The sequence below is a fragment of the Crocodylus porosus genome, unplaced genomic scaffold (genome assembly GCF_001723895.1).
Source record: "Crocodylus porosus isolate Cpor-Errol unplaced genomic scaffold, CroPor_comp1, whole genome shotgun sequence".
In the NCBI taxonomy this organism is placed as follows: Eukaryota; Metazoa; Chordata; order Crocodylia; family Crocodylidae; genus Crocodylus; species Crocodylus porosus.
In genome coordinates, this window is record NW_017728921.1 from 2,647,432 (window position 1) to 2,662,876 (window position 15,445).

At 40.4% G+C, this 15,445-nt stretch overlaps 1 protein-coding gene across 1 annotated transcript in view; it reads left to right on the plus strand.

The window, feature by feature from the left end:
* The window catches only part of BCL7A (BCL tumor suppressor 7A), a 15,083-nt gene extending 2,441 nt beyond the window's left edge, over positions 1-12,642 (plus strand). Inside the window, exons 2-6 of the mRNA XM_019539375.1 lie at positions 1,525-1,606; positions 4,680-4,776; positions 6,682-6,849; positions 7,830-7,951; positions 9,073-12,642. Of these exons, the coding sequence (XP_019394920.1) occupies positions 1,525-1,606; positions 4,680-4,776; positions 6,682-6,849; positions 7,830-7,951; positions 9,073-9,144 (541 nt within the window). The 3' untranslated portion in view covers positions 9,145-12,642. The remainder of the gene's footprint in view (positions 1-1,524; positions 1,607-4,679; positions 4,777-6,681; positions 6,850-7,829; positions 7,952-9,072) is intronic.
* The last annotated feature ends 2,803 nt before the right edge of the window (positions 12,643-15,445 follow it).

Sequence of the window (15,445 nt, forward strand, 5' to 3'; positions counted from 1 at the left end):
CTTGAACCACCTCCGATGGCAGGCTGTTCCAGACCTTGGGGGTTCGGACAGTAAAGAAATTCTTTCTTATGTCCAGCCTGAAACGGTCTCGCAGGAGTTTATGATCGTTTGACCTTGTCATCCCTTGGGGCGCTCTGGTGAACAAACGTTTAATGGAGCTAAGCCACGTATACAAAACTGGAAATCAGTTCATCTGAACTGAAGCTTAAACAGTGTTTTTAAAAAAAGTCATTGTAGGGAAAGCCCAAACTTGTTACCGGAGTGCCATGGCTAGTTCCTTTTCTAAGCACAGAAGAGTATCCCTTAAAGGAAGACAGAGATCAAAGTTGACATTGCCTGCATTTTGGCCACTAACAATCAGGAGGGTGTCAGTGGCACTCAAATGTGATCACAAGCCTCTCTGAATAGATCACAAATGCACTGGACAAGGATCATCCAGCCTCTTCCTTCCTGCAGTGAACAGTTTTAAATATATACTTAAATGATAGGTTTGGCATGCAGCTGTCATGTGTATCTTTGTTTAAAAAAAAAAAAGACAAAACAGAACTCAAAGCAGCATATGTTTTAGAATCTTAAATTAATACCAATTGTTCCTGGATAAGTAGCCAGTAGTGTTTCTGTTGGTTTGTAATGGATCTGTTTGCAGAAATGTATTTTGAATCTACAAACCAATAGTGATCCACTGTGCCTTGAGAGACCTGATCGCCAGCGACTAGGTGAAGTTTCTCTGGTGGTATGGACCTGCCTTTAGCGTTCTGCTTCTCCAGGAGTTTGGTTCCTGAACTCCCAATTTTTGGCATCCTCCCCATTTTGTATCTGCCTGGCCTCCCACAGCAGTGGTGCCCTCTGGCCAGATTTTCTTCACAGGTCACCAGTCTCGCTGTGACTGGGTGGCAGAGTCTGCACGGGTGCCGCAGGCTGTGCTGTCCGCTCTTGCAGCTCGTGCTCAGGCCCTGCTGGTCCAGGGAGCCAGGACCTGATGAATCTGTTTCTAGCCTTCTGCATGGCAGTGCGTAGTGCTTCTTAGTAGTCCTTCGTTTAAAAAATATTTGCTGTCGGTATTGAGTGAACACCAAAATCGTTACAAGGTTCTCTCCAAAAAAAAAAGTCATCTGGTCACAGTGCATGCAGATTTCCAGTATCAATAAGCACAGCTCTTGAGAGTAGCCCAGGTCTGAAAACCTCTGCTGCTGCATGCAATGTTAAATGACAGCTGTAACTGTTTTAACTTCGGTAGAAGTCTGCATAACCATATCTCTTGCCCAGGCCTCGTTACTGCTACTGCAGTCCCTCAGCCAGACAAGTAAGAGCCCTCAGAATTGTGAAGCAGTTTATTTGCAGGCTTCAATCTTTTGGTTTTGTTTTTTTAAAAGTGAATAATTGTATATATGTGTTTGAGGTGGTGTAATAGTATCTTACTGGAGTGATAGCCTATTTATATCCTTGAGAGCATACAGTGGTAGGTCTTTTTATTCTGAATATAAAGATTTTAATTTTAACTTCTCCTGCATTGTAATTTTGTAGGGAGAAGAAGTGGGTGACAGTTGGTGACACATCCCTCAGGATTTACAAATGGGTACCAGTAACAGAGCCCAAAGTTGATGATGTAAGTATCGCTGCACATCCTACAGGTATCTTGTGTTTAGTTGGGGTTTACAGGAAATACCCTAGCCCTCCCCAGATCTTGCAAGCTATGGCTGGGTTGGCTAGGTTGGTAGCACTTGAATGGAAGATCTTGAGAAATCTAGGCTGCTGCAGAAAGTGCTGTTGGTGATTCAGTAGGTGGCTCTCTTCTGCCTGGATCAGCATACAGGCTGTGCTCTTTACCATGTAATTCCTGGGGACATCATGCATGCAAAGGTCCTTCAATGGATCTTTCAGAAAAAGTCTCGGGCCTTTATCCATATTGTTCAAAGTCCAGCTTCCAGGCCCAGCTCTGTCCTCGATTAAGGATGTGTTATAAAGCAAGCCTTTCTTTTTCCATGGCTTCATCTGACTGAAGACTTCACTGGCTGAAGATAAGCATTTCTGTAGTGTCTGTTATATTTAAAAGTGCCTTAAAACTGAACTAGATATGTGAGAAATAACCTCTCATGAATTTCTTTGTGGAAAAAATACAACCAGTATATGAACACGGTCATTTTTAACTCCTTAATAAGTGTTTGTGCTAATTGGACTATTTGTGACACAAGAGACAGTGATCATTGTGCTGCAGTTAGGTCGGGTTTGTTAAATATATTTCTGACCTGAGTGTTGCAATTGCTGGGGCATTCTGGGTCCACTTTCTTACATCTAAGTTTGCAGCCAAGAGGATGCTAGCGGTGTATTTTCCCAAATGTCCTGCATAGTACGCTTCTGTAATGGAGACCTGGAATGGAGTTTGATGTGGTTCCAGGGTGCCTAAGGCCCCAGTTCTGCAGTTCGTTCTGCATAAATACCTGCTAAGTCAGTGAGGTTCTGTGATTGTACAGAGTCTTTCTACATAGAACCAGTTCCAATATTTGGATGGTAATTTGGACATATTGGGCAAATATCCCTAGATTTTGGGCCTACGCTTAATTGTCACCATCTCCTTGAAACTAGGTCATTCTAACATCTACGTCAAATGCTGCTTATCCCCAGTAGGCACAGTCATGCTGCTGCAGCAAATTGCAGTCTAGTTTAAGGTTAAAGGGTGTCTGCGTTGTTTCTTTGATTAAGGGGAGGTCTTTTTGAACAGAAGAAAAATCTGTACTGACAGTAAAGTGAATGGGAGAGGGTGCAAAATCTTTGCATGTTCTACTTGGTCTCAAGGATCTTTTTTGCACCAGCCCTTGGCCTGCTCTATAGGAGCAAACCAGGGTCCTCTTCGACTGATCATTTGAATATGACATGGGGGCTTCTTAATGTGCTGCAGTGTTTCATGGTCCCAAGGGAATATTGCCTAATATTTTAGGGATCGTGATATACTCCTCTTTCCCTTGCGCGTGCAGAAGAGATGATTCAGGAGTTCCTTATTCAAGTGTTACCACTTTGATCCTTCCAAAAAGAAAACCCAAGTATTTGGGAATGTGGCGTCCTTGATTCAGAGCAGGCAGTTCTGTACCTAACTTTCTGAAATGCGTGCACGTGAGTGTGCATATTTAAAGTGTTCTGCCCCACTGCTCCTACTGGAAAGCCATTCCAGAACCTCACAGCCCTGATGGTTAGAGGCCACCTTACAATCACCAGCCTAAACTTGTTCACGGTGAGTTTTTGTGTGTTCTTGTGCCAAAATTGTTGTTATGTTAAATAGTTTTTCCTCTCCTTGAAGTTTATCCCCTTGATGTAGTTATAGAAAAGTCCTAGCTCCTTCAGCCTTTTTGTTCTGCTAAATAAGCTGAGTTCATGCAAAGATTTACCTTTTCTCTATGTGTAACTTTTCCACCTATTCTGTTACAAGTTAAAAGAAGGAAAAGACCTATATTTGTCTTGTTGAATCCTTCAGGTTTTATTGAGTGCCATCTTGTTTGTGTCTCTTTGGAAGATGCTGCCTAACCCTAATGGGCTGCTGGTTTAGCTTTTCCTACATTAGAAGCTGGCTTTTCATTCTCACAGCAAGCATTGGTTCTCCACAAGCAGTGTAGCTGGTACTTTCTCTTTGGGGATTAATTACATCATGTTTTAATTGGAAATGTTTCATCCCTTTCCAGCCCCAGATTTTTCCCTGCTTTGGATGCATACTACCATCTTTCCCTTTGTATTAATGCTTGCAGCTCCTTCTGTTACTGTAGTGTAATGTGCTGTATGTTCATGCAGGATAGTCTTGCTGCTGTGAGTTGGTTCTTTCTCTCATGCTGGCTGATCTTTCCTACTCTATTATTAATGTAGAACCTACATTAGATGTGGAGTAGGACAAAGTCTCCACGGCCTGGGTCAGCAAGAGGGAGGCAAAGGCCATTGTTTCATAGAAGGAATTCTGAATTACCTTTGTATACACATTCAAGAATTCATGCGAAGGTTAAGATGCTCCTTCCACAGGGACAGGTGGGAGCCCAGCCTGGGGGAAGCCCTGTCACCTCATGATATGGCTTTCCAAGGAGATCAGAGTGGAAGCTGAGGTAGGGCAGAGAGTTGATTTACCCATGAGCAAGGCTGCAGAGTCAGAAATTAAGTAAAGACCTTCTGATTCTTAGCACCTGTCTATTCTGATCAACGCCATTGCCTCCCTGTCTGTCTTGATGGGAAATCTTGACTTTGTCTTCCCTTTCCCAGTTAATGTTTTAGCTGTTGGAAGAGGGAGGGAAAAGCAATAAAAACACTAATGCCCCCAAAGGCCACCATAATGGGTGCATAATTAATCAAAATGTGCACCTATTGCAGTACTTTGCTGAATTAGATGTCTTCAAACCATCAATAACAATATGCCATACTGGACAGCAGTCTTATTTCTCAAAGTCTCTGTCACCTTAGTGGTCCAGATGCGTGGAAGAATTCCACGTGAGCAGACACCATGTTGAGAACCACATGGAGAGCTGTTTCTCTGACCTTGTAACACCAGCATCATTGGTATTGGCAATTCTTGACTTGGGTTTATTTTCCACTTGAAAGTTGTGAGTGTGAGACACAAGACTAAAATGCCAAGCTTGAAAGTCCTACACTAAATGTGGATTAATCTCATTTGTAACGCTAATCTTTAGGGGATGTCTTTGCTTTTTCAGAAAAATAAGAATAAGAAAAAAGGCAAAGATGAAAAATGTGGATCTGAAGTGACAACTCCAGAGAATAGTTCCTCTCCAGGGATGATGGACATGCATGGTGAGTAGGAGAGCATCAGACTCAGCTACCTCATGGTACTGTTGTGAAGAACCATTTTTGTATTGCTCATTGTAACTGTGGGCATGATTTGCTCAAGCGGTAATTCAGAATAGAAGTAAACTGCCCCAAATCAATGCATTAGCATCAGCAATGTCAGATGCAGGGTCTAAAATAAGATGTCTTTGTCTGTTGTGCGTGGAGCCAAATTATACAATAAAAAGGGGAAGGGACAAAACTTAAATTCAGTGCGTGGTAGTGCTTTTAGTGATTACTGATTTCTTTTGAGCATGTTTGGTAACTTAAACTAGCTCCATGTGCCTGCAAAGAGTGTCTGTCCTTAAAAAGTTCACAGCTAGTGGCTTAGTGAAAGACCCCATTCCACATTTCACACCTTAATAACTTGATCTTGGAGCCATCAGATGTAAATAACTGCAGACTGTAGTAACCCATGCAAGAGAGAAATGCATTTCTCTATCACCATCTCTCTTCCCCACTTCCCTCTTGCCCCGCCACCCCTCCCTCCCAGACTGAAAAAGGTGTTTAATAAGCTCAAAATTAGCTGAAAGAATTCTGCCTGAAAAAAACAACAGAAACTAAACATGCAAATTCACCTCCAAAATCAGTCATCTGTAAGGCATCAAAGCATGATAGCAGAGGGCTGGAATGGAAGCTCGTTTATGGCCTTAATTGTGGTGGTCTATACTGCTATGGGGACTTTTGTAACACGCACGAGAGAAATGCCATGATTCTTAACTTAGGATTTTAAGGCACTGAAGTATTCTGGATGGAAGATTATAGAAGTGCAAAAGACATGGCTGCAAGACTTTATGGTTGATTATCTTTAGTTTGATGTGTACAGTAGGTTATGTCAAACAAAATTCCTAACTGAGCTGTGACGTGAATGGTCATAACACTGGGCAGTTTCTTTCTAGCATTTGAAATTTCAGCAACGTTTTAAGTTCCTAGGAATCTTTGTAAGTAAAATTCCTTGAAGAATGTGAGTGTCTTTACAGCATAATTTGTATTTTGACATGAGCATATTGGCTTAATGTTATGAAAAAAGAGGAAGCTATGTTTTCAGATAGTCTTCTTTCTCATATCACTTATGTCATTTCTGTGTGTTTTTAACCCCGTTAGTTTAATGGAGTTTATTCTGATTCTCACTGGTGTGATGTGAATCAGGGCAACAGTATTCATTCCCCATCCTAACACAAAGAAAAAAAAGTTAGGCTCCTGAAATATCTGCCCCCTGGAAGACTTTTGCGTGATACAATTAAATAACAGAAAAAGTAAAATGTTTAATTTCCCACAAAGAAATGCAGGCAGTTTAACAAAAGCAACCTGCGTTGTCTACCATGCTGCAAGTTTTTTTTTTGTGTGTGTATGTTTTACCCTGGCTGGACAAAACTCACAGCTGAGCTGGACCAGAGGTGTGGCCTTCTTTGGATGCAGAGCTCTTGCTTTAGCTATTTGCACTTCTGATATCTTCCTGTTGCATTACTGGTCTGTTTGGCTCATAATATACAGTTTTGGATTCTGTTCAGAGGCATATACAGTAAATACAAGACTTTTGTCTGTTAGAATACTTCTAATTACTGTACCTGCCTTGGTTGCCATATCTGCAGAGATGTACACTAGAAGTATGCTGCAGGGTTTACAGCAGAGACCATCAGCAGGGTACTGGGGTCTTAAGTGTAAAAAGTCCTACTTGATTATGTGCCTCAGTGAACATGAGCGCAGCCCAAAATTCCCTCTAATGTCTCGCTAAGAGTCTCAGGTGTGCAAGGCATGTGGGATTAAGATCTATCTTGACTAGTTTTTCAGTAATGCCTGAAAAACTAAATGCAAGAAAAGCCAAAATGTCCTTTTGTATTCACTTTTCATCAAGGCAGAATTTTCTTCCAGATGACAATAGCAACCAGAGTTCAATAGCTGATGCTTCTCCAATAAAACAGGAGAACAGTAGTAACTCCAGTCCAGCACCAGAGCAGAACTCAGCAACACAAGCAGATGGCACTGAAGTAAAGTCTGATGAAATTCAGACAGATCCAAAGGAGCAGCCTGGTTCAGAAGGTAATAACATGCAGATACCTGTCTCTGTGCCTATGGCTTTTCCAGTTCCGATCACCAGTTTAAGTGATTATTTCAGTTCAAAATTTGTCATAAGAAAGACGCTTAAATGAAGTGGAATAGACTGGCTGGCTTGTCACATGAAACACAACTGTCTTTCTCCAGCACCAACAAAACAATAAATATGTTGTGAGAAGTCAGCCGTGATGAGTTGCAGCAGTCCGCCTGGGATTAGCAGTTTAACTTATCCATAAACATTTCCAGTTGGCTTGCGTTTTTTAAACTCCGTTTCATTAACATTGCATGAATTGAAGCACAGTCCTTCGCATGGATTTTGCTTTCGTACATGAAATCTCACTGAAATAATTAGCAATTTTGTGTGCTCTTGCTCCTCTGGAAGGCAAGAGTAATTTTGTCACTGACCTTAGGGGTGGCTGGATCAGACCTAAATCCTGCCTGCAGGTAGAAGTCCTGTGCCCTGAGGATCCAAAGAGGACAAAGCCTCATTTCAGAAATGACTTTGTATTTTATTTTCACATTGATTTAGAATTACTTTCAAAAGCTTAAAGGTGACTTCCAAATAAAAACGTTGGACCTGTTCTTTTTTTGCTGCCTTATGATGCATAGAAAGGTCTGAATATCTTTTTTAACTTCTTTCCTATTTGTTTTTAAACATTGGGAATTCAGGTCCTGTCTGTGGTCACAGTGTTGATTGGGACTCCCCCTGGCGGGTGATCCGAGTAACTATGCTGCTTCCCAGGCCGCTGGCAAAAAGAGTTCCTTAGCTCAGTGGCAGAAGCTGTTCTTGTGGTGCTGGAGCTAATGAATTTGATCCCCAGTGATGACTCGTGTCATTGGGTATGTGATTACCAGTGATTATGCTTGGATGAAACTTCTGCTTGTGTTTAGTGTTGGAATGTAAAATGGTTTAGGAGTTCTTATTTCAAGTTGATTTCACTTCTTAAACAAGTCTACTCTTGCAGATACTTCTGACGAGCAGAATTCACAGTCTTCAATGGATAATTCCATGAATAGTTCAGAGAAAGCAGACATTCAAACCTCTGGAGAAAATGATATAACATCAGAGGCATCTAAAAATTCTCAGGTAATTGTATTTAAGTACAAAGGAATGTTAGAATTTTTTTCTTCCAAATTCAGTCAACCTTTTTGTAAACATGAGGAACCAAAGGAAAATGGTCAGGAAAGGAGCTGTGTGTTACCTTCATTTCCTTCACTGTGGACCTAATAATACATGTAGGCCGGGGGTGTCCAAGATACATTCTGGGGGCTGGATCTTGCCAATAGCTGTCATCCAGCCTGTGGGGCTCCTACAGGGGCTTGGAATTTGAAGGTGAGACCTGCTGCTGAAATCTGGGATGTGGAGCCTGTTTGGGGATGTCCAGCAAGGGGGCAAAGGCAGCTGTGTTAACCCCTGTGGTTTCCTGATGCTGTCCACCCTGCTTCTTCAGGTGGGTTTGGATCTGGCTTATGAAGAGCCGTGTAGTCTGGATCCAATGTGGGGGGCCAGTTCCTTGTTTAGTGAAATGCTAAAAGCTAAATCAAGATTTTTACTGATATACATTTTGGGCCTAATCTATTGAATCGTGTCTCTTTAAGGATGTTTTGGACACATTTATGTCCATTATAAAGCAGAACACTGAGTGCATCTGGAAAGGTGCAGCGTTAAGAAACTCAAAGGGCCAAATGTGGCTTGAAGCATGTATATGTACATACCTACAAAGCCATGGGTGTGGGGGGAAATGGGGCTCCTCAGATATTGTCTCTTTTGTATCCTGTCTGAGATGCCGGTGGTAGTTGGTTCAGTTGTTGCTGCACACATGCCCACTCCAAACCCCACGTGCGTTGTCCTTTGCAGATTGCATTACTGTTAGCAGGAGCAACTTCCACGAGCGTGGTGTGGGCCATGGCTGAGTGTGCAGCTAAAGGAAGCAAGAGCATGACTGCTTGTAAATGCTGTTGATTTTGGAGTAGCATACAGTGGGCTTTGTGGCTGCAACCAGAAGTTTGCCCTGTGTTAACAAGGAAAAAGTGTAAGCAGATTGTTGGTTAAAAGGGTGATTCCTGGAAGTGTGTTCATTTGGTTACGTCACTTGCGTCCTAAAATGCTTTTTGAGTATATGCTCATAAGTTTTTTATCTGATGTCTACAGGACCTAAAATTCAGTTCAATGATAACATGAATTCTTTCTTTTTCCCCCCTGTTAAGGACTCTGAAGGAGTGCCACCTTCTAAAAAGATGAAAGTAGAGGCTTCCCAACAAAATGTTGAAGAGATTTAGACTATAGATTTTCCTGGTCAGTTTTTATGTAAGGTACATCAGTGGGCTTAATTATAGAACAACCTTACTTAAGCATCTTCTCTTGGATGAGGACAGAACTCCTAACTTTTCAAGTTACCAAGCAAAAATCCAAGAAAACCTAACAAAGGTTTAACTTCTCAGACACTGAAAACTTTTTCCTGTGAAACAAACATTGAGAACTTTTAAGTTACTGTCTCTGAAATGGTTGGAGTAAACAACTCAGGAGGGGTCTACGCACTGTTTCTAAAGTCAAAATTACAATTATGTTGCTGCTGTATTTTTTTTTCATTTCTCTATTTAACAATGTAAGATATTTAAGGATGGTACAGGTCAGGTATTAGCTTTCATGTGAAGTTCATTGTTCTGGCGTGATGTCTGCTTTTGTTTTGTGCCTTGTGTTCTGAAAACAGTGCTAACTTTTAAAGTTGTTTTGCAACTGTCTCCTTTGCAAAGTGACCTATGTTTGTATAATGCCATGTAGTAAGTTTTGTTTGGTTTTTTTGGTTTTGTTTTGTTTCTTTCTTTTCTTTTCTTTTTTTTAATTTTCAATCCCTGGTGCTTAAAAATTAACAAAAGGAGATGAGAGAGATTAGGAAGCCATTTTCACACTTGGAGTCCAAGGAGACAAAGAAGCTTGATATTTTATTTTTCTGCAGCTACAGTGGACACCTTTTATTGAATGCACAGCATTCACAAATTGTAAATCTGGTCTTTTAAACACTTGACTTCAGCAGAAGTTAACAATTTATTTACCATTTATAGGCCGGATCTACATAGATAACGAAACGATTCAAGTAGGTTAAATATTAGGTCCAGATCTCTGTACTGGGTACAGTGTACATTTTACAGAAGGGTTCCACTATAAATAAAGGATCAAAGGGACTGATACATAGCAAATGTATTTGAAATGGTTTATTTTGATTATCAGGTTTTCACTGAACTGGATTTCATTGTACTGTTCTTTGATAAGATGTTTACTGATATGTTCCAATCTATACTGTATTGGGGTGTGTTGTTTTTTTTTTTTTTTAATTTTCACCAAATCTTTGTAAATAAGTCTTGTTTCCATGAACTGCGTTGGTAGGAAAGTTCCTTCCTTTTCGATTATGTTGAAGTCTGCTCATTCTAGACTTGAATGAGAGGTGCTGAGCATGTGCAACTCCCTTCGAGTCAACAGCATTTAGAGGTGCAGAGCATCGACAAGGATCAGGTCCTGAACGCCTGCTCTTGCAGTAGGCTTAGTACTTCCGTAGTGGTGCCGAGTCATCTCAGCACCCAGCAACAGCAGTAGGAATTACTTGTGTGAGTAAGGAATATTCACATGAGAAATATGTGTTGATGGATTGGGTCCTTAATCTTCTTTTGCTCGGTGCAGGAGATGGACCTGGTAATTCAAATCAAGATCCCACAGCTATGAAAATGGTTGCATATAGTTTGTAAGCTAAGAACTGTAGATATTTTTTAATGATAAAATTGCTTCCAGTCGATACATTTTCATACTTAGCTCTTTGTAATCTTATTTATTTCTGAATTCTCCAATGGTGAAAATGGCTTGAGCTTTGACTACTGCATTGCATTTGCAATTACCACTTTAATTATGAAACACAGCATGGGGCGGGAAAAGTGGGGAGCCAATGCTGACCTTCTATAAGATGTTTGCGGGATTCAACTCCAAATAACTTGCTACGCTAAGTTTGGGATTTTTTCCTTTATGTTGAAATAAACTTTTTGGATCTTAACTAAATAAAATTTGGTTGCAAATCATTCATGAAAGCAGTGTGCTCCCTAATAAGTTTTTGAATTCTCTGGTCAGATCATAAAGTTCATTAACATTCTGGAAATAAGGAAATAAGGAGCCAATAGTTATGTTTGCACAATATACATAATGAAATGGAAGAAGTATCTCTCTTGAATTGTGTGTATGCTTAAAAATGTGGATGATAACTGGTCAACGGCTATCAGTTTGTATGTATATTACACTCAGAATTAATTAATATTTTGTGAGAAAAATTCTATTTGATATATTAAATGAGTAAATTTAAAGAAATTCAAATTTTTAAAAACACTTTGATTCACTCATTTTAATTTTTAATACTAAAACGACATGAATCTGATGCCACCTTTGACAAGTAGTCATGTTTACTAATTGCTATCTTCAGATTGTTCATGTTTTTGATTTTTCTGTAAGTTTCCAAGGGACTAAATAGGGTGGGGAGGTTGTTTGTTTTGTTTTGTTTTGTTTTTGGTTTAAAAACTGATTCCTGTACTTTAGGAAGAAAAAATATATAAATAGCACTAAAATACCTCAAATTTTTCATTAGGTAGAAACATTTATTGGCATTACTGACACCAACAGGTTAACTATAAAATTCCGTTTTTCTCCTCTGGCTTCTGCTCAGAACCGTGTCCATTGTTCTGTGGCTTGGAAAACAAAGCAGCATAACCATTTTGCCTAGTCGCTTTATTTCTAAAATAGTAACTTTTAAATTTACAGCTTATACAAAATACATTCAGAACTTTTTTTTAATCAGATTCTAGTGACAACAGACAATTGAACAAGCAGATAGATTTGGGTTCCTTAAACCTGTTAATGTCAGTCTCTTTCTTAGAGACTTTGACATTACCTGGTGTGAAGAAATCCAAAATAGAGTATAAGACTGTTATTAGTCTTTCTTTGAAGTGCCTAATAACACATATGGGCCAATGGATGTGAGTAAACACATTTTAATGCCAGAAAGTACAGATGGGATCAAACCAGAACATAGGATCCAAGCCCTGTTTAGGGTTGGAACCAGATCTAAATCCAGCTTATTGGCTTGGACCATCTCTACCTGAAATCTGTTTTATGAACTCACTGTAAAAGGGTGAATTGAAACCATTGCGATGTGGAGCAGAAGGGGAGTTGTAATTTACTTCAAGGTGACTGAAAGTTCTCATACAGCTCACGTTCTAGAAATAGTGCAAATATCATGAAGTGCTTCCTTGCTACAATGCTGAATGTTGGAGCTTCAGTTACAAAAACAAAAGAAACTAGAAGCAAGTAAATTAGTTGAGGTTGTGGAACACTTGGGAAGGCCTTCCGAATAAGAGATTTACTCAGCCAAACATTTTATAGCAGAACTATTCCTTGGAATTTTTATGCTTGGGAAAGTAGTTGTTAAACATTCCAAAAAGTGCTGGCACTTACAAAACAACAAAAAAATCAACACGGCAGTATACGAGATTGGTTTTGGGTGGCTATCTTCATACATAAACATTGTCATGTTTTGGAATGTTCTTATATCTAAGGGCCTGTTAGAAGGTGTAAAGAATTTTTGTTTTCTTCAATACCTAATCGTTTTCCATCTTATGATTTATGTGTGTGTGTGTTGTACAGCAGTATAATTTTTTTCACTTATTTATTCCATCAGTAGCTATGGTTTGTACAATGTACAATGGTTTCATTTCAGAAATAAATAAAAAAAATCACAACATGAATGCTGCGTGAATAATTTTATCAAGGAATTTTAATTTTAAGCAATTCTCAGTTTGTCTGTTGTTTTAAATTTTTTAAATAAATAATTCAGTTTATGAATAGTTTTTAAAATGTTGTGCATTCTATGGTCTCATTTGGCAATGCGTAAGACAGTATAACCTTCCAGTCTCTCAACGGACTAAAGTGTGCTGATATCCTTATAGCAGGACCTTCCTTTCTTGCATGAGTGACTTGGAGAATGTCTGGAATGAGCGAACCAGTGAGCTCACAAATCCAATAAAATAGTAAGATTGCTACATCCCTCTGTTCCGGGCATGTGAAATGCCAAATACTACTTACGCTACACCTCTTCCTTTTGGGGGGGGGGTTGGTTTTTGTTTGTTTGTTTGTTTGTTTTTTTACAAAAACAAACATCATTGTAGCAGCATCTTTTTAGTGATTCTTTGCTAGGATGTAAGGAAGTCATCCGTGCAGTTCATGTCAAGGGATTGTAGACTAGTGAAGTTCTGCGTGTTTCCTTGCTCCCTGTTGGTTTGCTCTGCAGTATATGAAGAGGGCACGGGCCTCGTCTCTCCTTTCGTGTTCATATGCCTATAAAGCATCTCAGTTCTCATTTTGTTTAGTCTGGATAATTCTTCCAGGCACTTAGGACTCAGTAGAACTTGCTTCGAGTTTACTAGGACCCCACTCGGTTTAATGGAATCAGATGCCAAACGTGATGAACAGTGAATGGGAAAGTTGGGGGTATTTATAATATCCAAGTTACCCTTTTCTCAAAGAAAGTGTTAACTAATAATATTTAGCTTTTCAGGGTAAGCTCATTTTAGATGCCATTACTAAAAGAAAACCCTTTGCTTAGAAATGTGTCTATTGAGTTGGAAGCCAGCCATGGTGATGTCTGCAAATACTTTTACAATGTTCTCTTAGTCATGAAATATGCAAGTCACTTAAAGGTATGTTTCTGTTGCAAATCTGGTCATATTATCCCTGTCCCAAAGGTCCTGCATTTGAGTGCATGTTACAGACTGGAGGGCCTGACAAGTTGAGTCTCAAAGTCATGCTGACCGGGTTAGCACATTGTTCAAAGCCTTAGTGAATTGCCCCAAAAAGGAGGATGCCAAGGAGGAGATTTTTCATGAAAAGAGGGTGCTTGCCTGCCTGTACAGAAAGGGAAGCTTTTCCAAGCTTAAGGACTGGTTTGTAAAGAGACCCGAGCAGGTTCAAGTTATTCTGTCGGCTGCAGAAGCACAGTTTTGAATCAAATTCTCTAGGCTTCTAATCCTGGCTGTGTCCCAGCACCTGGGTAGCTGTAGGTGATCCACCTTTCCTCTCTTTTCTGTAGAGTGGGGAGATTCGCCTTCCCATGGGTCAGTTTGAGCAGAAGAGTTCCTAATTTGCAGCGTATTGTGTAAATGCTTAGTAGTTGTATCAGGTGTCCGGGTTGTAGCCTAGAGACAAAAGGAGTCAGAACTTGTGGTAGAGGTGATATCTTTTATTAGACCAACTAGATTTTTGCAAAAAAAAAAAAATTTCTAGTGGTTTAATAAAAGATATCACCTTCACTATGAGGTCCGATTCCTTGGTAGTTGTGTGTTAAATTCAAACGTGCTTAGTCCAGAAAGGGAAGGTGAGCAAGGGGCCTTTGGTCTTGCTTCTCTGCACATTTCAAATGTGATTGAATTAAATAAACAGCTATCTCATCTGTGATACCAGTCCAGTCTCCGCTGGGAGGTATCAGCAGATAACGATGGGCTGAAACATTTCATTAGCACCGCAGCTGCTAAAAGAATTAACAAAAGGCATATGCAAAAGCAAGGCCATCAATCTGTCTCTCTCTGCTGTGGCCTTTGCAATTACCTCGATCTCTCCTGGAATGCCCTGTTCTAGAGCACTCATCCTTGAAGTGCAGCGTTTAGGTTGGGCAGGTCCAAACAGGCTTCACACAAAGAAAAGGAAAACACCACACCTGCAAAAAGTCTTTCCTCTGCATCCTTGCTTGGTTTCATCTATAACATGTTGACGTAGACCAAATACAAGAGGGGAAAATGCTCTTATCTGAAGGTGTCCTTCAAAACCTGTGGGACACAAGGGTTTTTAGGGATCACTTTAATTGCACCAACAGTATAGTTGGGAGAGTGGTTGGACAAGCTTTTGAGTATCAAGTGCCTTTTTTCGAGTTTAAGAAAGAGGCAGACGCAGGCTGAGCACATATCAAAGGAAGCCCACATGCAAATACAGACAGACTGCTTGGAAAGACAGGACGCACAAAAGAAATGCAGTGGACCAGGCAATCTGCTGAGTGGCAGAGCTAGAGCATTCAAGAGGGGAGGGGAGATATTTCCTGCAAAGTGCATGGAGATTCCTAACGGAGTCTGTTAGGTTGTAATGAGCCATGCAGCCACTCTCTATCTAGTAGGGTTATTAATTTCTATTCTTGGGCCCATCGTCTGCAGTTGTTTTGTAAATTCCCTTTGAGCAAAAGGGAAGAGGTTGGAGAAGGAATGGTTGTTCTGTGAAAAATGTGCTCCTTCTGGTGTTCCCGTGTCGCTTTCTGTAAGGGTTCATAGTTTCTAGAGTCGGAAGGGACCTGAGCAGATCATCTAGTCCGACCCCCTGCCATGGCAGGAAAGACTACTGGGGTCAAACGACCCCAGCAAGATGTTCCTTCTTGGTCATTCCTGCTTCCTGTCTGGTTTCACCACGTGCTTTCCATGAGGACAGACACCTGGTATGATGCGTGAGTCCTGCATTCTGGGACATATGTATGTAGGACCCATGCACTCTGATGGGGGGGTTTTGTGGGGT